This window comes from Podarcis tiliguerta, assembly GCF_965153285.1.
Source record: "Podarcis tiliguerta genome assembly, chromosome: 11".
Lineage (NCBI taxonomy): Eukaryota > Metazoa > Chordata > Lepidosauria > Squamata > Lacertidae > Podarcis > Podarcis tiliguerta.
Window position 1 is genome coordinate 20620583 of NC_139544.1, and position 24063 is coordinate 20644645.

At 43.0% G+C, this 24063-nt stretch overlaps 1 protein-coding gene across 7 annotated transcripts; it reads left to right on the plus strand.

Annotated features, from left to right (window-relative positions):
- On the plus strand, positions 1-23428 carry FEM1C (fem-1 homolog C). 7 transcript variants are annotated; one of them, XM_083404039.1, is made up of 3 exons: positions 1-129; positions 12640-13356; positions 20671-23428. In XM_083404039.1, exons 2-3 carry the CDS (start codon positions 12813-12815, stop codon positions 21978-21980), a joined length of 1854 nt encoding a protein of 617 aa, XP_083260165.1. In that variant the 5' UTR covers positions 1-129; positions 12640-12812; the 3' UTR covers positions 21981-23428. The 7 variants fall into 7 exon arrangements, with proteins under 7 accessions (XP_083260165.1, XP_083260166.1, XP_083260164.1 ...); XM_083404040.1 differs by lacking the exon at positions 1-129 and adding an exon at positions 6664-6891; XM_083404038.1 differs by lacking the exon at positions 1-129 and adding an exon at positions 10382-11500.
- The last annotated feature ends 635 nt before the right edge of the window (positions 23429-24063 follow it).

Sequence of the window (24063 nt, forward strand, 5' to 3'; positions counted from 1 at the left end):
GGCATGACACTTTCAAAGCAGTGGGAAAGAGCAGCCAACAGAAGGCTGGGAAATGGATGTGGGCTTGCAGCTTGCAAATCTCATACGTTAGAAGTTTAAGGGATTGCTCCATTGGATAACTAATTGCAGGTAAGAGACTTTCCTATACAGAGGTGAGTCTGTGCAGTTTCATGACATGCACTGGTATTGCCGATGCATTTCCTGGTAGATAATGCATGAGATCACAATTTCCACCTGATACTGTAAACACTTGAGGCTCCATTTGGTTACTCTTGTTTTACAAGCTCTCAACGTGCTTTTTATGCTGTTCTCTCTGAGCAAGGTGTTAAGACAAGGATGGGACTGCATGTTGAATCAGCTCACTGTGGAAAACAGGTCTGCTTTAAAAAGCACACTAGAGGAGCTTGGGGTAATCATCCTTGTTGTGGAAGTATGTCTGCGTAAGCCTTGTGTTACACACCATGAGGAGTGCGAGATTCCAGGAATTACAGGTGCACTTACCAGGACCTATGTTCCTTTTTGGGACAACTAGGCACAGCAGCAACTGTAGTGTCTTTATGATATATGGTTTTATTTACACATATACACAACCTGCACCTAGGTGGAAGGATTGCAGAGCATTCACATCATATGAGGATCTGGCTTCTTGCTTAAGGGCAAAACCAGATTCAAACTACAGCAGAAAGCCATTTCCTTTGTCTCTTAGTTCCAGCCTGTTATCCTCTGCTCACACAGAGTTCTCCCCTCCTTCTCATTGCTAACTGACTCCAAGGACACCCCCCCCCAGCCTGCGTCATTCAAAGCTGAAACCCTGAACCTGGCCTTTGCCTCTGCCCATTAGCACCCAGCAAAGAAGGGGTCCCACTCCCCTTTGCCCAGCAATCTTGCCGTCTGATGGTTTCCTTGATGGGCCACCACAAACCTTTATCCCCTGCTAAACCACAGAGCCTAGGGCTTGCCGGTCAGAAGGTTGGCGGTTCGAATCCCCACGACGGGGTGAGCTCCCGTTGTTCGGTCCCAGCTCCTGCCCACCTAGCAGTTCAAAGATAAACCTTCTCTGGTGGGAAGGTAAATGGTGTTTCCGTGCGCTGCTCTGGTTTGCCAGAAGTGGCTTAGTCATGCTGGCCACATGACCCAGAAGCTGTATGCTGGCTTCCCTGGCCAGTAAAGCCAGATGAGCGCCGCAACCCCAGAGTCATCCGCAACTGGACCTAACCGTCAGGGGTCCCTTTACCTTTAATGGCCCATCCCGCTGGCTCTGTGCTCTGGCTTGGCTACTTAGCATCACTAAATCCAGGGATTTTCTGTGTTTGGCAAAGTTCAATCAACCTTGATTTATTCTAACCCAGCCAGATGGGTGGGGTATAAATAATAAGGTTTATTAAATTATTTCTTTATTATTTGAATATTTATTACAGCCAGGAATTAAATTCCTGGGATTTGGCACCCAGGAATTTAGGGGAATCTGGCCCTTCTAAATGATCTTCTGTACATAATTGTGTTGGCCTTTATTAAGGTGAGTGCAATCTTTATTTTCTCTGAGAATCCCCATTAGTAAAAATGGATTGTAACAACAATCTCCCTGTCGAAAATACTTCTTGGGGGACGGGGAATGATCAAGAGCATTGTGGCTGAGCAACTGCAGACATTCCTGAATAAGAATGACGATCTGGATCATGGGTAGGCAAACTAAGGCCCGGGGACTGGATCTGGCCCAATTGCCTTCTAAATCCGCCCCACAGACTGTCCAGGAATCAGCATGTTTTTACATGAGTAGAATGTGTGTTTTTGTTTAAAATGCACCTCTGGGTTATTTGTGGGGCATAGGAATTCGTTCATATTTTTTTTTCAAAATATAGTCGTCGTCGTCGTTCCCCCAGGGTCTGAGGGACAGTGGACTGGCCCCCTGCTGAAAAAGTTTGCTGGCCCCTGATCTGGATCCATGACTGTCTGGGTTCAGGCCTGGGTTTGAGACCAAATCAGCCTTGGTCATCCTGATAGACAGGGGGAATCCAAACCTGCTCTTTCTCCTTGATGTCTCAGTGGCTTTTGATATCATTGACCATGGTATCCCTCTGGACTGACTCTGGGTATCAGTAGAACTCTGTTATGATGACTCTGTTTCTGCCTGCAGGGTTGTGTTGAGAAAGTAGCATTGGAATTTCGAAAACTGTGTGTGAGCAGCCTTTTGTCAACCACACCTGGAAATAAAAGCAAATGCTCTCCTCTACCTTGTGCTGCATCAAAACTGCAAAATGACATGAATTAATGAGATCATTTTAACTTTTCACAATTCCTCCACAAGGATATTAATATCCCTGCCCTATTTGTACTTCCATAGCAATAGCTATTAAATTGGCATTTTTTAAATTCGTGCAATATTGAAATATCCAAAGGATAATCATCCTTCTGCCAGACAACCTGCACTTATGTCTTGGGAGAGATATATTCTGTTTATCTATTGGGTAACTACAGTGTAAAACAACAGCATTTTGCTCAGTTATTCTACACCCTTCACCGCTGTCATTGCCCAGTTTCTTCTGATTACTGGAACAGCTTAACATTAAAGAGCCAAATGTTGCCACATGCTATGAGCAATTGGAAATGTTTTTGGCCCTTCCCAAGGGTGTACAAGAGGACTCAATTACTTGAGTCATCATTGCTTGCAAACCTCTCTTGCTAGCATTTCAGGCTCCATGCCACTTGCTGTGTTAACCTGTTGCATTACGTGCAGCGAGTGTTTTGTAAATATGTGAGCAATCACCTCCATCGTCAGCAAAGGTATGACAGGAGCAGAGATGAGTAGATAGTAAAGTTTGCTTGGCAAAAACACAAAGCAAATGTCACCACTCAGTCATCGACTTTCTTCATATTTACTGAGCAGGCCATGAAATCGGTCCCAAATATTCCATGTTGGGACAGCAGATAGCCATGGTTCTTGTTCTTGTACAGTGGTACCCCGCAAGACGAATGCCTCACAAGACGAAAAACTCGCTAGACGAAAGGGTTTTCCATTTTCTGAGTTGCTTCGCAAGACGGATTTCCCTATGGGCTTGCTTCACAAGACGAAACATCTTGCGCCTTTTTTTTTAAAACCGCCAATGCATTCCTATGGGAAACCGTCAATACACAGTGGTGCTTCGCAAGACGAAAAAACTCGTAGAATGAAAAAACTCGCAGAACGAATTAATTTCGTCTTGCGGGGCACCACTGTACATGGTTTATGTATGACAAAGAGGACTCACGAGATTCTTCCTTGCTTAGGTTGTGTACATACAACACACTGGAGATCCTCAACCTCGGATTCCTAGATGTTGTTGTACTATGACTCTCATCATCCCTGATCATTGGGCTAAGATGGCTGGGGCTGATAGGAGACCCAAAGTTGAGGAAGGCTGCCATACACTTACAGCATATTTAAAGCACATTGCCCCACCCCAAAGAATCTTGGGAACTGTTGTTTGTTTGTTAATTGGTTGAGGAATTGTAGTTCTGGAAAGGGTTAAACTACAGTTCCCAAGATTCTTTGGGGGGGGGATGTGCTCTAAATGTTTGGTGTACACACAACTCTAGTTTGGGTGATAGCATCCCCAACCCTGCTTATGCAAACTGGTTGGGGGGGGGCTAAGAAAAAACACATACAAATAGGTAGAAATATTTGGGGGCCAGAATGCTTCAGCAATGGAAAAGAACCTAGAGGTATGTGTCTGCCTGCCAGTGAATCTTCCTTCCAGTATTGTAATATAAAACTCTTGAGTGGGAGCTGCCAGTTCTGTTTGAAGAAATGAGTGTGTAGGAGCCAAAACGTTTATTTACCTCCACCCAGTGATACCTTGTCATCTGAACTTTGACCAATTTGGGTTAATGCCCAGTACTGATTATGGTGTGCAAAGCTGTCCTCTTTTCAGCCGGGGAAACAGTGAAGTTTTTAAAGTGTCTCCCGATTTGTGCTAGTGAATAGCTGTACATTATCTGAAAAAGTATTTCTTTGTTCGGTTACGTGTATTTTCTATACCCCCACTCGATCTTAATTTAGCATTTACCCAAGCTGAATGTATTTTAATTCCTTTAATCTTTCCTCATAAATTAGCACAACTAGCTCCTTAATCAAGTTAATTGCTCTTCCAGGATTTCCCTCCAATTAGTCTTTTTCTTGTAGATACTAAGGTCCACAAAATGTATTCTGTATTCTAGCTAGAGTTTATAACTATACACAGAGGAGCGTATCCTGAGGATGCTGATGCTTTGAGACAGGATGTAGTTCCTGCACCACCTGTTACCTGATAATCCTCAACACCTATAGCCTAACCAGGAGAAGATGATGGGCTAGGATGGGGAAGCACAGCTTGAGACTATACAGTGGCTGCATCTTGCTTTATACCTCGGGGCCAAATGACACGTTACGAGCAAATGCCTCGGCCTTTGGCCTGATAGCGGAAAAGCCAATTCTGGAGAGGGTTCTCAGGACTAGACAGGTGGCACACAGGGATTGGGCATTTAACCTCTTCCCTACACAGTTTCCTGCTCTCATTCAGAAAATCCAAATTTAGCAGCGATGGAGGGAGAGTGTGGGCTGCCACTTGGATGAGCGTGTTGTGTGGATGCCACAAAAATAAGCAGAGACCCAAGTAGCTTCAGATGCACATTAAACTCCACTGTAGATGAGCCCTGGGTGAGAGAACCTGGCAATTCAGTTGAAAGGCTAAAGAAACTGCAACTGCACACATAAGGAAGTCAAGAGAATAACTTTGCCTGCTGTGGAGAGTTGTCATTAGAAAGGGCATAGAGCAGACTGCTCTTTGGAAAGTATTTTTAACCATGGGGAATTAAGGTGTACTGCCACACCTGTGGCCTAAACAGCCATAGTATACACTGGGCTCATCCTAACCTCCTTTTGTGTTGCATTTCTAGGCACAGGTCCGTGCTTAAAAACTCCATGTCTGAGATTTATATTATATTATATTATATTAATTGCATTGCATTGCATTGCCCTGGTGCTTTCCCTGTGAAAATCTGCTCTTTACTGCTGAATCAGAGCAAATGACAGTCCTTTGGAAACTCGAATTGCCATTTGTTCTGATTCAGTGTTAAAGAGCAGTGTTTCCTGGGGAAAGTGGCGAGGTGAGAAAGAGCACTCAGACACAGAGCTTTAAAGGGTGGATCTGTGCCTAAAAGTGAGAGGCAAAAGATGTGTGTGGATAAGCCCTTAGTTTGGTGGTTGTGGTATTCACCTGACCTCCAGTTGGTTGTGTTGCTGACACTTACTAGGAGGTCCCGGGGTTGGTGTGAGTCAGTGACAAAGCTCAGTGCAGTGCAAATGAACTGCTGGGAACACTGCATTAGCTCTGCTGGTACATTTGTACCTCCCTGACCTCGCCCCTCCCCTTCTACCTCCCAGTAAGCAGCAGTGATGCGACCAACCAGAGGTCAGGTGAGCACCACCCCAACATGTGCTACAGAATATACTTAAGAGGAAACGTAACACAAAGAAAGGCACAAAGCAAGTACCACCTCTTTTTACATCTTGGCCTGTTGTGGTATTGATAGGTGCCCCATTAACTCTGGTGCAAGCTTAAGCAACAATTCTGAAGCAGCTTGCTTGATGCTGATTCAGGAATCTCTGCAAGTCTATTCAAGGGTGTGGTGGTGTTTTGCATGAGAGGCCCAGCAAAATGCTATCACTAGTGACTTACAATGCTTTTTTATTTGTCTGCACTGCAGCCTGTTTGTACACTGTTAGACTCCCAAGGGGGACTGCCTTAACAGCCATTTGCTGAAAGGCGGAGTAAAAAAGAATATTTGTATCTGACCATGTAAGGTGCAGTCACAACTAAACCCTGTAATTCTACAGTAAAGTATAATCATAATGAGAGACAACTTCCTGAAAGAGCAAACTGGTGTTTTTGCTGTTATTTAATCTAATTTATCTCTAGTGATAAGGACTAGAAACTTTCTCCTCACCTATCCTCAGGTTTTTGCTAGTCATACAGCATCATAGGTTCCTAACATTTTATAATACGGTACTTTGTGTTTTTTTTGTATCTGTCAGGAGTTTGTGCATTCTATGGAGTTGTAAGTTGGCTTTGGGAGTTTCATTGCAGAAAGCAATGAATGAATGCAACAACCAATAAATCACCCTTTAAAATGTTGTTGATGGAGGAGAATTGCACATTTCCAACATGATGAAATAGCACCATCATACAGAAGCTGCGGTCTTGCACAACTCAATGAGGAACTGTTTAAAAAACTAACTGCGAGTCAATGAAACTGGTGTAGCAGTGGAGCCAATTGATATTAAAAACCCCAACACCAGTTAGAACACTCTCTACTGCATTTTGCACCAAGGTTGGACTGTTAAGTGTACTTCGTGCTAGACATAACTGCAATCTTGTTTCATTGTCAGGATTGTCATATCTGGAGACAGGAAACCATTTTATCTGTGGTCAGCTTGGGTTGTGATCACATTTTAGTTTTTGCATCTTGTCTTGTAGTGAAAGGCGGCTTGAATATTTAAGCCATCTGGCCTAATTAAGATTATTTGACCTGCAGGCTATTTTAAAATAGTCTTTGGAATTGCAAAGCTGAGGGAGGCACACTCTAGTCTTTGCCATTGGACAGGAGACTAAGGGCCAATGGAGGTTTCATCTTTTCCTCCCAGGAGGAACAGCATGGCAAAACAAGCCTAGCTTCACCCACTGGCTCCAGCTTTTCCCCTCCCTGCTAGAAAGAACACTCAGCTCCAACTGTCAGTTGTTCTACACTTGCAGAGCTGTAGGGAAGTACCGTACACTCTGGTCCCATCCATCAGCAGGAAAATAAGAGCTGCTGGGCTGTGTGAGTTTGCACACATCTGTCTACTGTATTCTGCCTTGAGGATCATTCATTCATAAGGTAGGATATAAATCTTCTAAATAAATAACAGTGCATGTTGTTCAATATGTTCAGCATCTGACAAACTGCCTTTTTTTTAAAAAAAAAAAGCTCTAAAACATTTCTTTTATAGTGACTATAATACTAATAATGTAGAAAGAGTTATATGCTTCTCCTCTTCTTCTGGTTTCCTCCAATGTTTTGGTCTGAAAACCCCATCTACCCCAGTTAGCAGGGTAGGGATGGGAGTTCTGGTCTAAAAAATCTAGAAGGCACAAGGTCAAGGAAGCCTGGGTTAACCTCAGCCACAATGACTTTTCCCAAGCTACTGACTGCATGATTCTGTGCAGCTAGGTGACCTTAATTCAGTAATGTGCATGTTCACATCTCACTCTGTACAGGAGTGGAATACCAGAGAACCCCAGCTTAAGCTAGTAGACATGTCTGGAGGGTCCTCTACCTTATCAGCATATGTATTAGAGATATTTATAAATCGCTTTTCAAGCAAAATTCACAAATATCACACGAATAAATATTAAAATATTAGGATGCTAGAGCATAAACTAAAAACAAAACGTAAGATTACAAAGCGGCAGTGACACAGGCACCCTCTAGGCAAGCTTGCCTGCAAGGACACCTCAGAGTGAGGCCAGGAGAACCTGCTGCTCTAACATCCCTTTGTTGGAAGCAAGAGGGAAGGTACAGAAGCTGGGAGAAGAGATGAGGGTGGCAGCAGCAGAGGAGGGTGGCGGCGGCAGGGAAGTGTGACACAGTCTGCTGTCAGAGGTGGCGTAATGTCTTGCACCAGCCCTGGCTATAAGGGGGAAACATGTTTTCAAAATTATCTATCTTCTCCCCCTAGGGCAATGAGCACTTAAGGTAGCCCTGTGATGTAGGCTCAGAGGCAATTTATACTGATATGAATACCAATTACAGGGGGGAGCTGTTGCCTTTAGGCTCTGATGTTTGTGGGCTTCCCAAAGGTACTTAGCTGACCACTGTGGGGAAAAGAATACCAAATGGTCCTCTGGCCTTATCCAGAGCTTAGAAAGTTCATTCTAAAAAGGAACTAGCTCTAGTTCTCCAAAAAAGAACTAATTCCAATTCATGTTTTTCCCTTTACAGTACTTAAAAACAAAACAAACCTGTTCAACTCATTCATAGTTCAACTCATTCATTCAAATGATCCTTGGCAAAAAGAGGGGAATAAGAACTTTCCAAGTGTTACAAGCTGAAGTATAACATATACTGTACTTCAGAAGTGGAATGTAAGTTACTGTATTTTTCCATCTATAAGATGCCCCCATGTAGAAGATGCCCCCTATTTTGGGGAACTCAGATTTAAGAAAATGAGATGTATCCATGTATAAGACACCCCCAATTTCTGACATTTTAAAGTAAAAAACCCTAGTCTTATACATGGGAAAATACGGTATTTATTTCCCCCAACAATTATTATTTTGGAAGCTTAAAGGCCTGAAGAGTCTAAAGAGTAAAAAAAGGGAAAAGTGAATGAACTTGAGGATGAGCTAGAAATTGTTCAAAGTTCTACCCGAAATTGAACTTAATTCACTCAGCAATTATGAAAACTACTTTCAGATACAGTTCAGAGGTTTTTGAACTAAAGCAGTGAACTTTGTTAAACCAAACTATTTAATTCGAAGAATTAGTCTTACCTACCCTGTGGGGCTCATTATATTTTTATTTCTGTACTGCAACATTTGAAGGCTGAAATGGGACATGAAACCCAACTTAAGCCTATGATGATGACATCATCAGAGCTGTAAGGATCATGGCCATGACCTTTTGCAGCCCAGGAGCAAAGTGCTAGGTCTGAAACTGCTCATCTAATGACAAATGTGATTAAGGCGCACAGGAAGACGTCACTAACTCCACACCCTAGAGCAGTTAGCCAGGATGGAGCCAAGCCCTTCATATAAGCACACAGGGCAAGCAAAACCATTTTTACAATTGGAACAGATTTCGAATCAAAAGAGAATTGGTAGGAAAACAAAAAAGTTGCCAATGAGCATAAGCAAAAGAAGTATACCCTTCAACATTCCTCTGATGAAAATAGGGACACCCTATTCATACCCTCCAACATTTCTCTGATGAAAATAGGAATATGCAGTGCTATTTTTTCTAGAAAAAGAGGTGCCGGAACTCACCATTAACGCCTCCCTTGTTCTCTTAGAACAGGCATAGGCAAACTCGGCCCTCCAGATGTTTTGGGACAACTCCCGTTATCCCTAGCTAAGTGGTCAGGGATGATGGGAATTGTAGTCTCAAAACATCTGGAGGGCCGAGTTTACCTATGCCTGTCTTAGAATGACAATGGTGCCTACCTGAGAGGTGCTGGAACTGAGTTTTGGCTGAAAAATGGCTTTGGGGAATGTCCTATTCCATACCCTCCAACGTTTTTCCAATGAAAATTGGGATGTCCATAGGGAAAAGTTGGACATTCTGGGATTAAATGAGAAACCAGGACGGCTTCTATAAATCTGGGACTGCTCCTGGAAAATAGGGACACTTGGAGAGTCTGAAGGTTGATATAAAACAACTTATTGTTGTCAGTTGTTTTTAATGCTCTAACCCACCCTTGGACCTTACAGTGAAGGGTAGGTAATAAATAATAATAATAATTACAACAAATACAAAACCTGGACTGGGGATGTGTGGTGGCTAGAGTGGGACACAACTTCAAAATGATGGAGGAAACAAGGAGGCAGCTAGAGAACCATCCTCACCCAGAGAAAAGATCAATGCATTCAGTATTTGTAGGACGTAATCCAAGATGGCTTGGAATCTCCCATAGGAATGCTGTTGCTGTTTTGTTAGCTCCCTGAGAACAAACAGGTTTTGTATACTGATAACAGCATAAAGTCATGATCTGCCCTTTAGCTTTTATGTGATGGTTGCTTTTAATATGCTTTTATTTTTAATGGTATTATCACTGATTAGTTTGCCACTCTTGGCTCCTTTGGCATGAGATATACGTGTAATAAATACATAAATTACAGTCAACTACTCATATTGCACCAGAGGGCTTCATCTTTTGCAAGTGACTGTGGAGCAGACAGTGCCAGCTGGCCCTAATCCTGCATCTTGCCACAGGAAGGCAAATACCCCTTCCCATAATTCAGTGTCACTTCTCATCCTTTCAAGTTTTGATCTATAAGTTACAGCACTGTAATGAGACACCCAGCCTGCCCCCCACCTCTGAAACTGTGGCAGGACTATCACAAATGTTTCTATTTTAGGGTTGTTTGCTTTTGTTGTCAAGAATTCTGCCACTTTATCCTGGTGGTGGGTAAAGCTTAAAGTAGCTTGTAAACAAAAAAATACAGGAGACCCAAATGCAAAGTACCTGTAATTTCTAAAAAATAAAAACCGCTAGCTGTTAAAAAAAATAATCATAGAAGACAGTGTCCCTATGGATAACCAGAGTGCCTTTCCTCTTTCTTGGTTAGCATGGCGATTAATCAAAGACATCTCTTTGACACAACTTGGGTCTTCCTTTTCTCTTTTACTGAAGAACAGGGTATTTTAATGCCATCCTTCTCGCAGAGGTGTCTGTGGAGGGGAAATATTGATTGAAAATGTCTAGTAAACTACATCGGTAGTTGGGTTCCTATTGAGAGTATTTGGTGAGCTAACATGACAGTGTTGTGGGACTGAGGATCGTTGGAGTGATCATTCTGTGATCTTATGCCAACGGACAAAGCTGTATTGTAACTTTTGAATAAATGCGAAAAAATAAAAAATATGAACATGGTGTAGGAGCCAGTGGTGGTGCAGTGGTTAGAGTACTGGACTAGGACTTGGGAGGAGACCTGGGTTAACAACATCCCCATTCCGCCATGAAACTCACTGGGCCAGCCACTGTCTTCTCTCTGCCTAGCCTGCTTCACAGGGGTGTTGTGAGGGTAAAAATGGGGAGAGGGACAATGGGGGACACGGGCTGGAAATCTGATTTAATAACAACAACAACAACACCCTGAACATTTCCAGAGTGCTTCCTCTGTACAGTTGCATTTCCCCACCTTTTAAAAGTGCACCTTATACAAATTAGGGAGAAACGAAAAACACCTGACCTCCCCCCCAGCTTTGGCTACAGATCCTTTTGGCGGCTAGCGGGCAAATTCTGGCCACTAGCGGCCCTTAACTCTCCTCCTCCTCGGTTCTCTGCCCTTATTCAATCCCACGACACACGTCTGAGGGAAGAAGCCCCTCCGATTCCTCCTTCCACGTCCCACACGCCAGTGGCGGGAAGCCGAGGGGAGGCAGCGCGACAGGCCAGGCGACACGGAGCCCGGCTCCCCATAGGCCGCGCTCGCTTGGCGCCCGCCCGCCTCCATTATGTGCTAATTTAGCCCCGCGCTGAGCGAGGCTCGGCTTCCCCGAGCTTTTCCTCAGCCCGGAATAGCTCGGCAGCCCCCCCGGCGGCGGCGGCAGCGCCACCCCCGCCTCCCCAACCGCTTCCCTCAACCGCCTTCGTGCTTGCGCTCTCAGCCCAACTTGTCCCTAGCGAGTCCCGCCTCCCTCTTTCCCTGCCGCGCGCCTCAGGAGGCTGGCAGGCGGCGCAGGGGCCACCCCTCCACTCGGCCTCGAGACGGGACGCAGCAGCAGGGTAGGCTGCGCCGGGTTCTGTGTTCGTTCGCTCGAGCAGGGAGGGCGGGGAGGAGGAGGGAGGAGGCTGGCTCGTTGCAGTTGGGAGCGCCTGTCATGGAGGAGCTGCGCCGCGAGCGGGGCGCGGCGGCGGCGGCACCGACGGCTGGGCTGTGAGAAGCGGCGCGGCGGTTGCTCTGAGGAGACGGAGCCGGGCCTGCCTTTCGGCCGGGAAGGTAGTTGGCTGCAGAGACCAGAGGGGGAAAGGGAGAGAGAGAGAGAGACAGGCTCCTTCCTCGTCCTCCTCCCTTCGCCTCCGCCCCGGCCTGGCTCTCAGGCGTTGCCGAGGCTCCTCCTGCCTTGCCGGTCGCAGCGAAGGGCGAGCGGGGCGGTTGGAGTTTCGGCGGCCGGGCGGGCAGCGCTGCGGTTCGGGGCGGGCGAAGGGAACGCGAGGGCCGAGCAAGCGGAGGCGACGCAGGTGAGGAGCGGCTGCCCGGCAGCGGAGCTTTCTAGGCGACGTCGTCCGCCCGGCCGCCCGCCTGCCTGTTTCCTTTTGGCCGCGGGAGGCTCCCCAGGGGAGAAGTCAGGACAAAGGGGGCGGAGAAGCGAAGGGCGTCCTGGGTGGCTCCGTGCCCGGAGCGCTGCCCCTGCGGGTGGGCTGGGGGTCGTGAGCAGGGCGAAGCGCCTCGGGTGTGGGGGTCGTGACCGTGGGGGTACGATGGGGCCATCTATGCCGTCAAACCGTGTAGGGCAGGCGGGGAAATTCCTGAGGGTGCCCTCCCAGCTGAGGGCGCACTTGAAAGCTTTCCTTTTGTGATTCTTGTGATATTTCGGGCATAGGTTCGGATCCCAGCCTTAAAAAGTTCTTCGCCTTTGCTGCTTCTTTTTTGTAGCCACCAGGTGGTGACAATCCCGTGTCAGCTAGGTTGTCTGAACCCAGGTGGGCTCAGCAGACAAAATATGAGAAGTGGCAAGAATAATTTGCATCAGGGATCCTATCTCCCTCATAGTCATCTCAAAAGCTAGCATTTGTTGCCTGTAAATGTTCAGACCCAGGTGCCTTTTTCTTCTGGGGACAAGTGGGAGGGACAGTATAACCAAGTATAATGATTGTATTTTGAGTGTCTTTACTTAGCTGTCAAACTTTGTCTTGTTTTCTAGGTTGCTGAGCATAGTATTTGCTTTAAGAGGTCTCGTGTGAAAGCTTCATGCAGTACACAGAGGCAGCACATCCTTGGAGGAGAGTGTGCAGGGAGCAGCTTCAACTCTGTGGTTCCAGTTATCCCATTATCTGTGATTCTGAAGAACAAGTCAGAGAGAGAGGAAGAGACTAAATGGATCTTAAGACAGCAGTATTCAATGCAGCTCGGGATGGCAAGCTGCGGCTTCTCACCAAGTTACTGGCGAATAAAACTAAAGAAGAAGTGGCCTTGCTGGTGTCAGAAAAAACAAATGGTGCCACGCCCCTTTTGATGGCAGCCCGCTATGGCCATCTTGACATGGTGGAACATCTACTGGAACAGTGCAGTGCTTCTATAGAAGTTGGTGGCTCTGTGAATTTTGATGGTGAGACTATTGAAGGTGCACCACCATTATGGGCAGCATCAGCAGCTGGCCATTTGAAGGTGGTCCAGTCTTTATTAAATCATGGAGCATCTGTCAACAATACCACTTTGACAAACTCAACACCTCTTAGAGCTGCCTGTTTTGATGGTCATCTAGAAATTGTAAAGTATCTTGTGGAACACAAAGCTGACTTGGAAGTATCAAACCGCCACGGGCATACATGCCTTATGATATCGTGTTATAAAGGGCACAAAGAAATCGCTCAGTATTTGCTTGAAAAAGGAGCTGATGTAAATAGAAAAAGTGTCAAAGGTGAGTTCAGTATCCATTTTCAGCAGTGACTTTTTAAGAACTGTTCAGAATGATCATTTGGTTTGACAGTTCAAAGGTTCAAAGTCCAAGCTTAATTCTGTCATTGCTAAATTTTCCATGCTGCATATAGCATTCCTTTAGGTTTCGTTTTTAAAGGGAATTGTTCCATAGATTATCCTCTGGTAGTGTTGTATAGTTACAATGATGTGGTGATAATTCCTTGTTTTTTAAAAAGCAACATCATACAGAAACTGGATTATTTTGGATCATTGAATGGAAGAATTTAATCACTATTAATACAGGTAATACTACAAATACAAATTGCATTGGCATTCTTTAGGCATCACCACCCATTATCTAAACATATCTATCTGCCTGCTAGGTATAGTAAGGAAATATCCCATATTAGTCTTATCCTTATAGTTGTAATAGAATTACAATAAAGGGACAGTGTCACAACTGAAGCCTTTGTTCTTCTTGTTTACTATGTTGACACTTTTGGTCAGCAAAATTGTTCTTTGGATTATTCTCGTTATTGTAGTTTACTCGTCCATTTGTTCTAGACATGACATTGCTTTTTTATTACAGTATTTTATTTTATTTTACATTTTTACTAGTTTGCTAGGAATGTTTATTGCTTCAGAGAGTCACAAAGACTACTCTGCCCATCCTGTCTCTGACTCATATGCATCTGACCTCCCTCACTACACTAATCTAAAAAACAGGACGTATAACCGAGAGACTGTGCAGTCCTACACAGGTCTACTCAGCAGTAAAACCCAGCCTTATTCTTACGAAAATCCATGGGCTTTGGTTCGATCATTTCCACTATGTAATAACAAATATTGTTTGTATGCTATGTAACTGAGAGTAACTGAGAGCACACTGGTGTAACTACAAATCAGGAAATTTCTAGTTTTGACTTGTTTCTGTCGTGAACCCTCCCCTCCAGACAGTTGCTTAGATTCCTGGATGCAATATAGTGAGGGGATAAATCAAACTATGATTATGTAAATTCTTCGAACAGTCCACAGCTTTATATAAATACTAAGTGTTATTATTATTGACCAGCTGGATCTTGTTTTGTGACTTTCTGGTGTTGCCTTTCTTCACTCTGCTTAATGACTCATAATTGAAACACAAGTTCTGCCCTTATAGCAATGTGAAAGGAATTCTATTTTTATAAGCAGAAAAAGCATACTGCTGTCACTGACACTCGGTAGCAGAACTTTACCCCTTTCTCTTATTTTAATTTCTCAGTATTATTTTAGTACATTAACTAAAAGAACTGTGTCATGGTCATGGATTCTTTCTATTAGTAAAGTGTCTCGATAATCGAAGCTATGCCAGGTGAGAACCCACAGAAACTTTTATGGATGTCCTTTCCTAAACATTGGAGAGTGACACTGCTGGTTTATTGGCAAATGAAGCTTACAGAGTTGTTTATCCTTGATGATGCTCGTTTCCCCCAATTGGCGGAATAAGAGTTTTGGCCTAGAGATTAAAAATAAATAAATCACCAGAAGTTGTGACTTCATCTATTTTTCTTCGTCATAGGTTCACATAAGATTAATTTTATTGAAAATAAAATCTTAATTTTATTATAATTATTAATAGAAAAAGTAATTATCTCAATTCCCACATCAATATATTCAGAGGGTAAACTGGGGAATAATTTTTTGTAGCGACCAATTTAACGTGACTGCCAGTTTTGGACTTTGAGTAGTATTTTGTGCACATCTGTACTGTGAGCTCTGAAGTTTCAAAATAACACAGGAAGTAAATATTTCAGAGTTTTTGTTTTCATGCAGTATATATGCAGATTGAGTAGAGGTGTCTTAAAATATCTCGATTTCACCTTTAAAAAGGTAGTCTTATAGTTCAGAAAGCAGTGGGTGGTCTCCAGTTAACTCATTCTGTCCATGCAAGCATTTTCACTTGTCCAATGGAACTTCTCCCTTCTCTCATCCTTCCACGCGCCCCTTACTGTTCTGGGTTTCCCCCCAACCCTCTGGAACCGATGTAGGGAGGATATTAGGCATGTGCAGGGAGAGGAGACGGGAAGTTCTGTTGTGGTAGTGGAAATCTCTGTGGTGATGGAACAAGGTAGTTAGATACCATTTGTAGTCCTTTTTTATATAATGCATAATGGGTCAGTTACATGATGCTTTTTGTTTCAAAACATGCATAAATGTAGGTTGGGGCAGTAAGGCCTGTCTTGCCAGCTGGGGAGTACTCTGGTTTCTGATTTCTAAAGGTACTTTGAAGCAGCTCGCAAATGTAGAGAAAATACACATTTTTTCCTTAACTGTGCTATTCTATAAAATGTATAGAATAGCACACTTAATGAACAAAGCAAGCTCAGAGATAAGCTCAGTTGAATCCTAACCCCTGGCTAGCAGTGGCAAGATTTGCTGGAGCTATTCACCTAGCCACTACAACCACAGTCCTGCTGCTTGTGCTTGGCAGGGTGGGAGGGCCTCTTCACTGTGCCAGCTACCAGGATCATACCCATCTGCCATGTGATGGCAGCATACCAGCTCATCTTGTGTCAACCCAGTCCATCCCTATAATGCCTCATTTTGGGGGGGTCTCCATTGTAGTAGTGATAGTGCCAGTGCTAGCTTCCATCTTTCTGCTGTTTGGGTGGGCATATTGAACTGCAGCTCTGCCAGTGGCAAAACTCCCCTGCTGGTGCAGGCTAGTGGAGCCAGGCAGAGCTGGATGGAGGGACACCTTTGCTGCATCTACACTCGCTCTGAACATGGCCATTGGGCATTTGAATTGCTCTGTTACTCTTAGACAGTTGTGAGCAGGAGTGCAACCAAAGTCTCCCTGCTGCAAATAGCAGTAGCCTGGAGACTTTAACAGGGTTGGAGATACAGGCAGCCCTCCAAATGTTGCTGAGGCTGATGGGAGTTGAAGTCCAACGGTGTCTGGAGAGCCATGCTTTTTAGACAAATCTACCAAAGGGTAATTAGCTGTTCTGAACCTATCAGTTTTATTCAGTTCCTGAGAAACACTTTCTTCCACCATATGTCCTCCACAGTGGTGATAGTAAGAGCAGTTTCTGTCTCGGGTTTCTATTTCTGGCTCTTTTCTCTAAATCCTTAGAAGATTGTGCTGGCAGTATGTGGAGGAGTCAGCTTGTTTATTATGTTGTTGTTGAGCTTGCTCTTGCCTTTTGAAAACTCCTAGCTTTGTGTGGAACAATTTATGTGCCTATACTATAGTTGTAGTACAGTGTGGTGGTGTGTGTGTATTACATGAAAAGATATGTAAGATATTAGTTACGGTATTTGGCAAGGAACCTAAAATGTGTGTGAGGAAGCCTGTCCAGCGTATTCTAGAGCCAGACAGAATAACCATGTGAATCCCTTCTTTGTTAGTCATACTGTTGTGCTTATATAAACCTATCACATTTTTGTGATCTATGATTATCACTTCGGAGTCTATCCATGGCAACATTGTCACTTGGAGAAATATTAAGCTGCATAGATTTAGAGAGATTTTATTTAGGAATCTTTTAAACGTTATTCAAGGACTAGGAAAATGTTATACTTCTTCCCTAGTGGATACTTTTAGGAAGAAGGCAAACATGTTAGGTTAAATATGAAATTTACAGGAAGCTAAGCATTTCAGATGATATATTTTCATTGCACAGATAAGGAAGTTGAGTGAAAACTAAAATATATGCATCACAATCCTATGCAGATTTGCACATAAGTACTTGCCCCAGAGTCAGCCACGACTGGACCTAATGGTCAGGGGTCCCTTTACCTTTACCTTTTACTTGCCCCTCTGAATGTTCAGTATGTCTTACTAGCAGCTGTTATCTCAGGCTGCAGTCATATGCACAAGTGGAAGGGTAGTCTTTCAATAAGGTTATGAGTTACCGTATATACTCAAGTATATGCCGATTTTTTTTCAGCACATATTTTATGCTAAAAAAGCCCCCCATGGCTTATACTCGAGTGAGGCGGCCGGCCCAAAAGGAACCCTTTCTCAACCCTGCCTCTCGCAAGGGCAGGCACGGGAGCCGTGGTTGGGAGAGGCCCTGCGGTGCGCTGTGCTTCTCCCAGATGCAGCTCCTATGCCTGCTCTCGTGAGCGGCAGAGGTGATGGCAGAGGGATGAGCGGCTTGAAAGGAGCCCTTTCGGGCTGCTCCTTCCTCCTCCTCCGCCTTTGCCACTGTCGGCAGCGGCGGAGGAGGAATGAGCAGCCTGAAAGCAGCCCTTTTGGGCTGCTTGTTCTTCCTCCGCCACTGCCACCACCACCAGGTTTGTGGTTTGGTGAACCAGCTTATACTCAAGTTTTCCCAGTTTTTTGTGCTAAAATTAGGTGCCTCAGCTTATATTCGGGTCAGCTTATACTCGAGTATATACAGTAATTATTTAAGGGTGAAATCCAGTTTTCCACCTAACTCTTGGGATGGGTTTTGATCCAGCAGAGGTATCTGTGAATGTCAAAAGGGGTAAGCATTTTTCTCCCAATTCTCTTTGCTGATGAAGTCCCTCACACCACTTTTCACAGTGTTCTAAAAGGTTCCCTGATCCTCTAGAACAGATTTGGGCAGGCATTAGAAGGTGAATTAGAGAAAATCTCATCCCCTCCTCTAATGTTAGCAGATGCCTGTGCTAGAGCAAAAGCTGCCCTGCAAGTGAGAGGGCAGCATTCAATGCATCTTATTCTAAATAACTAAACAATGAAATGTGGTGGTTCTGACAGGACATGATTAATGCATGTATTATGGCTTTCAGAAAGTTAAAAATAAAATTGGCACATTGTCTGTGATTCAGAGCTTAACAGATTTATAGCCAGTAGTAATATACTAGGGAAGATGACTACACTCTTGTAGACATTTAGTTGTACTCTGTCCATGATTGTACACTGGGTTACTTTACCAACCTGTTAAAGAGTTAAGATTTTGGTGAGCTGGCCTAGTATCTTAAACTATGTGGCAAGTGAGCAAACAAATTCAATTCCTGTGAAATGGTGAACTATTGGAGAGAAGCTGAATCTGATTCTTCAGTGAAATACTGGCTGTGTTTTATCAACAGTAAGTTCCTTCCCCAATGGGACGTAGGGACATGATCCCAACACAGTGCTTCTGTGCTGCATTATTACCCAGACATATATAAGCTAGATGTTGAGTAGTATTGGCATCAGTGAGCCATGTGCATATGAATTGGTGTAAGTGGAACAAATGTCAGTAATAATTAGGTATTTCAATTTCAGCTTTTTACATCCTTTTCTTAAGCTATCATGCTTTGGGCTTCCTATCTTTAAATACCTTCTTGGTTGTCTTTCAAGTTATCTCTCCCTGCCTGTCCACAAAGATATGTCTCAGGGCCCCATGTGAACAATTTCTTGGACATAATGACTTTTTATTTTCCTCATAGCAGCATTCTTTTTTGAAAACTCTCCCGTTATTTTGACTTTACAGTAATACAGTAGTGATGGGGTGGGACAAATAGGCAACCAATATCCTGTTTGTGGATTTTTTGCTATACACATAAACAGGGCTTTATTACAGAAACATTTTGTAAGACATGTTCAGAAGGCTATCTACTAAGAAATTTACCCAGTATAAGTGGAGGGAAGCAGAGAAGTATTAAGAGTACAGTGACTCAGGCTGCAAGCTTTCACACACATTGTGGTATAAATCCAATTAAAGAAAGTCAGACTTCTTTCTAAATAAGCATGCATAGAATTGTGCAGCATATCTCTGTGCTGTTCATTTGCAAGGGAGTACCTGAACCTATTTTTTCCTTGGGCAAGTTGGCATATCTGTTCCATCTTGCTATTTCAAGCAGCAAACCAGTACAGCCACTCATAATAGGAATATACTTGCAGTTGAACTATAACTATTTCAAAGGCAATCTTTAAATTTATTAGAAATAATTAAACACACATCAGCTGTAGTTTCAGTTGCCTAATTGGATGCAGATTTACTCCCCAATTTGTGATTTGAGACATCACGCTGGAACAGATACCTACAAACAAATATATTTGTAAAATTGTGCCATAACTGATCATGTCAAATGGTGGGATGGAATACTTCCTGTTGCAGGATCTGCTTACTTGTAAATGCTCCAATCTGCCCCTTGATACAACAGGGAAAGATGCTTACCTGCAGGAATTTATTTATTTTGATAATTATTTTACAGTTCTAGATATGTGCTGACTGCAACCCCACAAGCAGCAATCAGACTCTGCATTGATTGTGAAACTTATTGGAGAATTTTTCTTTCTCCTATTCACAATTATCTAAAGTGGAGAGGGGATTGCTACAGAACTTGGAAACAGTCACTGCTATGACCTCAGAGATTTTGATGCTCCTGAAGGGCCTTGAAACTGAGTGACATAATAAAGTTAGGCTTGTGTAGAGCAGAAAATTATAGATAATTATTTGAACTACGCGGGTGGCGCTGTGCTCTAAACCACTGAGCCTAGGACTTGCCAATCAGAAGGTCGGTGGTTCGAATCCCCGCGATGGGGTGAGCTCCCGTTGTTTGGTCCCAGCTCCTGCCAACCTAGCAGTTCGAAAGTACGTCAAGTGCAAGTAGATAAATAGGTACCGCTCCGGCACGAAGGTAAACGGTGTTTCCATGTGCTGCTCTGGTTCACCAGAAGCGGCTTAGTCATGCTGGCCACATGACCCAGAAGCTGTCTGCAGACAAATGCCGGCTCCCTCGGCCTATAGAGCAAGATGAGTGCCACAACCCCAGAGTCGTCCGCTTCAGGTTACAGACTCCTATAACCCAGAAATAGTACCTCGGGTTAAGAAGTTTCCCTCAGGATGAGAACAGAAATTGCACAGCGGCGGCAGCAGGAGGCCCCTTTAGCTAAAGTGGTAACCTCAGTTTAAGAACAGTTTCAGGTTAAGAAAAGACTTCCAGAACGAATTAAGTTCTTAACCCGAGGTACCACTGTAATATGTATTGGGAAAACATGGGGAAAATTTTAGCTCCAGCAGAACAGCTGCAGTGGGGTGTTCTGGCAAAATGCTGTAAGCTTTGTGTTGGCAAATATAAAAGCCCACATACTCAAGGCTGATTGTTTTTCTTAAATTCAAACAGGAAGATTATTAAGTGACTAATAAGGAATGTTACTTTTCTTACATGTTCATGACTTAGATTAAAATGCCACCTTTGTAGATTATTTGTCCACTGCTTATGATGTGTAATTTTATCATTATTTTAATGACTAACATACTTGATAATTTGAATTCTGTACAGCCATAATTCCTTCATTGTTTCTCTGAAAATGTGTCATAGCATACATGATTTTTTTGCTTTCTTTTTTCCATAGGAAACACAGCATTGCATGATTGTGCCGAATCTGGTAGCCTGGAAATAATGAAGATGCTTCTCAAATATTGTGCAAAGATGGAAAAAGATGGTTATGGAATGACTCCCCTTCTGTCTGCTAGCGTTACAGGTCACACAAACATAGTTGACTTTTTGACCCAACATGTTGAAACTAGCAAAGTAGAACGTATAAATGCACTGGAACTCCTGGGAGCCACCTTTGTGGATAAAAAAAGAGATTTGCTCGGTGCTTTGAAATACTGGAAAAGAGCTATGGATATGAGATACAGTGATAGGACTAACATACTGAGCAAACCTGTGCCTCAAACGTTAATAATGGCCTACGATTATGCCAAGGAGGTGAACAGTGCTGAAGAGCTAGAAAACCTTATTGCAGACCCTGATGAGATGAGAATGCAGGCCTTGTTAATTAGAGAACGTATTCTTGGCCCATCTCACCCAGATACGTCCTACTATATTCGGTACAGAGGTGCTGTCTATGCAGACTCTGGAAACTTCAAACGATGCATCAATCTGTGGAAGTACGCTTTGGACATGCAGCAGAGCAATTTGGACCCCCTGAGCCCTATGACTGCGAGTAGTCTGCTTTCGTTTGCTGAACTCTTCTCCTTCATGCTTCAAGACAGAGCAAAAGGCCTGCTGGGCACAACAGTTACATTTGACGATCTCATGGGTATACTGTGCAAAAGTGTCCTCGAAATAGAACGTGCCATCAAGCAAACTCAGTGTCCGCCTGACCAAATACAGCTCAACAAAGCCCTTTCCATCATCTTGCATTTAATTTGCTTGCTGGAGAAAGTTCCTTGTAGTCCCGAGCAAGATCATTTCAAGAAACAAACTATATATCGATTTCTTAAGCTACATCCTAGAGGAAAGAATAACTTCAGCCCACTCCACCTTGCTGTTGACAAGAACACCACATGTGTGGGGCGCTACCCAGTTTGTAAATTTCCTTCTTTGCAAGTCACTGCTATACTAGTGGAATGTGGCGCTGATGTAAATGCTAGAGACTCTGATGACAACAGCCCTTTGCACATATCTGCACTGAACAACCATCCTGACATCATGAATCTTCTTATCAAGTCAGGATCACATTTTGATGCAACAAACTTGCATAAACAAACTGCTATTGACTTGCTGGATGAGAAGGAAATGGCAAAGAACTTGATCCAGCCCATCAACCATACTACACTGCAGTGTCTTGCTGCCCGTGTAATTGTGAATTATTGCATAGGTTACCAAGGGCACATCCCAGAAAAACTTGAGAACTTTGTTTTGCTCCATAGATGACAGTCTGACAATAGGCCCTTGGTACTGTGGGAGCACGAGTTAGTAACATCAATTGTTGCTTTCTCAAGCACTGTTGTGATATGCCAGCGATACACCATCATTCATTCAGCTTGGTCCATCCTGCTCATTGGCTAAAGCGTTATTAGAATCAGATCTGCAGAATTGGTTGCCCAATATTTAAAACAAACATACCATATAATATATTTTGTGGATTATTTAGAAATGTAATGCTATATTCGGACTCACTAAAATTTGTCTGCCAAAGGCTTGTCTACTCTGGTTTAGTTTGCCTGTTGGTTGTTTGGGACTGAACTGAATAATTTTCGTGGTGTTGTCTTATTCTTACTGGTGTGTGGATTTTATATAGTTGGGAAGTCATCTTTTTGTTCTTGCTTGAGCATTTCTATTCTTTTTTCTAATGGGTTCATTGCTGAACTATACAAGTTGTATGGACTTGTTAACATTTGCAATTACCATAAGTGCTTTTATCCTCTCTATGCACTGGCTTGAACATGACTGTTTGTGTGTTGGCATATTTCTATGCAGCAGTTGGCCATTGTCAGTTCTGACACTGTTTTCTTGCAGTTTGTTAGAGAACTCTTTGAAAATACACCCTTTACAGTTTGACATTTCTTGAAGACATCCGTCAGCTGTCTAAACTCATATGACTTTTTGCCCCCAGCTTTTTCTGCAGTTGCTTTCCATTTATTTTTCTAGAGTTGCGTGCTGAATTTGGGAGTAAAATGTGTTCTTGTTGGCAATCCCACTTTTAAATTAAGTCTGAAAGTCATATAAATATGTCTTGCTGCGAGGAGAGAAAGGAAAGGAACTGCCATATTCTCCTCTACACTAGTGTCTTGCTTGAGCTGATTGTGTGACTAGGCATAGAGAGTTTTTTTTTCCAAATTTAACCTGAAACTTAATCATACAACTCAGTGAGTACTAGATCAAACATAGTCTGAAATTACAACTCAAGATTCTTAAGTACAAAAGAAACTAAAGCATGTTGGCATGATGCTTGTCAGTCCAGATCTAGCCATCAACTAGTATAATTAACTATATGGTTGTAATCAGTAGCCCTCTGCAGGGGCTTCAGAAGTTTAGTAGTATCCCCTTCATTTTCAAATAACTCTTACAGATAATTTGCATGCATTTTATTCTCTAATACCTTTCAGCCATATTTATGGAAAACATCAGAGGCCATGTTGAGTACATAGTCTCGACTGAAAGCTATCTATTTTTATAATACTTGCACAACAGCTTAGCTATTGCAGCAGAAAGGGCTTTTTAGACTTGATAAGGAAACCATAAGTGAAGACTACAAATGAGATTAAGATTCAGGTAATTAATATAATTCAGCACTTTATTGTTGATTCATAATGAAACTTATTATGGCATATTAGACCTGCAAATGTCTTAAAATAAAATGGTTCTCAAGAAAAAAAAAATCCCACCTCATTTTTCTTCAATGGAATACAGTGTATTTGACATTTCCACAATCTAACATAGTAAGTGTTTTCCAGTACTACTATACCTGGTGCTTTTTCAGATCACAAAAAAACAACAACACATAGGTTACTGTGAATCTGTAGCAGTTGACAGTGCAGGAAAAATCAGAACCAAATCAATGCATCAAGGCTGGCATGAATCTGGAATTCCTATTTTAATTCCAACATTACTACCCTCAGTTGATTGATCACATTTGGTTGGCACATCCTCACAGTACATATTAACTAGTACTCACACTGACTTTTTAAAATCATCACTTTATTGGCCTATTCAGAAATAATGCTAAACTATGGGTTAGCATTTTGAGAACAAACTGCAGTGTGTCTTTGTGCTTTCTCTTTTTCTTCTCCTTAGTGTTTGTGGGAAGAAGACTGGAAACCTCCAATTTCATTTTGGAATAAATCACAATATCAGGAAACTGGTTTATTTAGTCTAACTAGTTAGTTCAAATGAACCAGGATTAAACAATAGTGTTACATTCTCATTTGTTAAAACAAACCAGTTAGCCACTTCCCAAACAAACCAGTCAGAATTAGCCATTTCCCAATTCAGGATGCTATGGGAATATGTGATG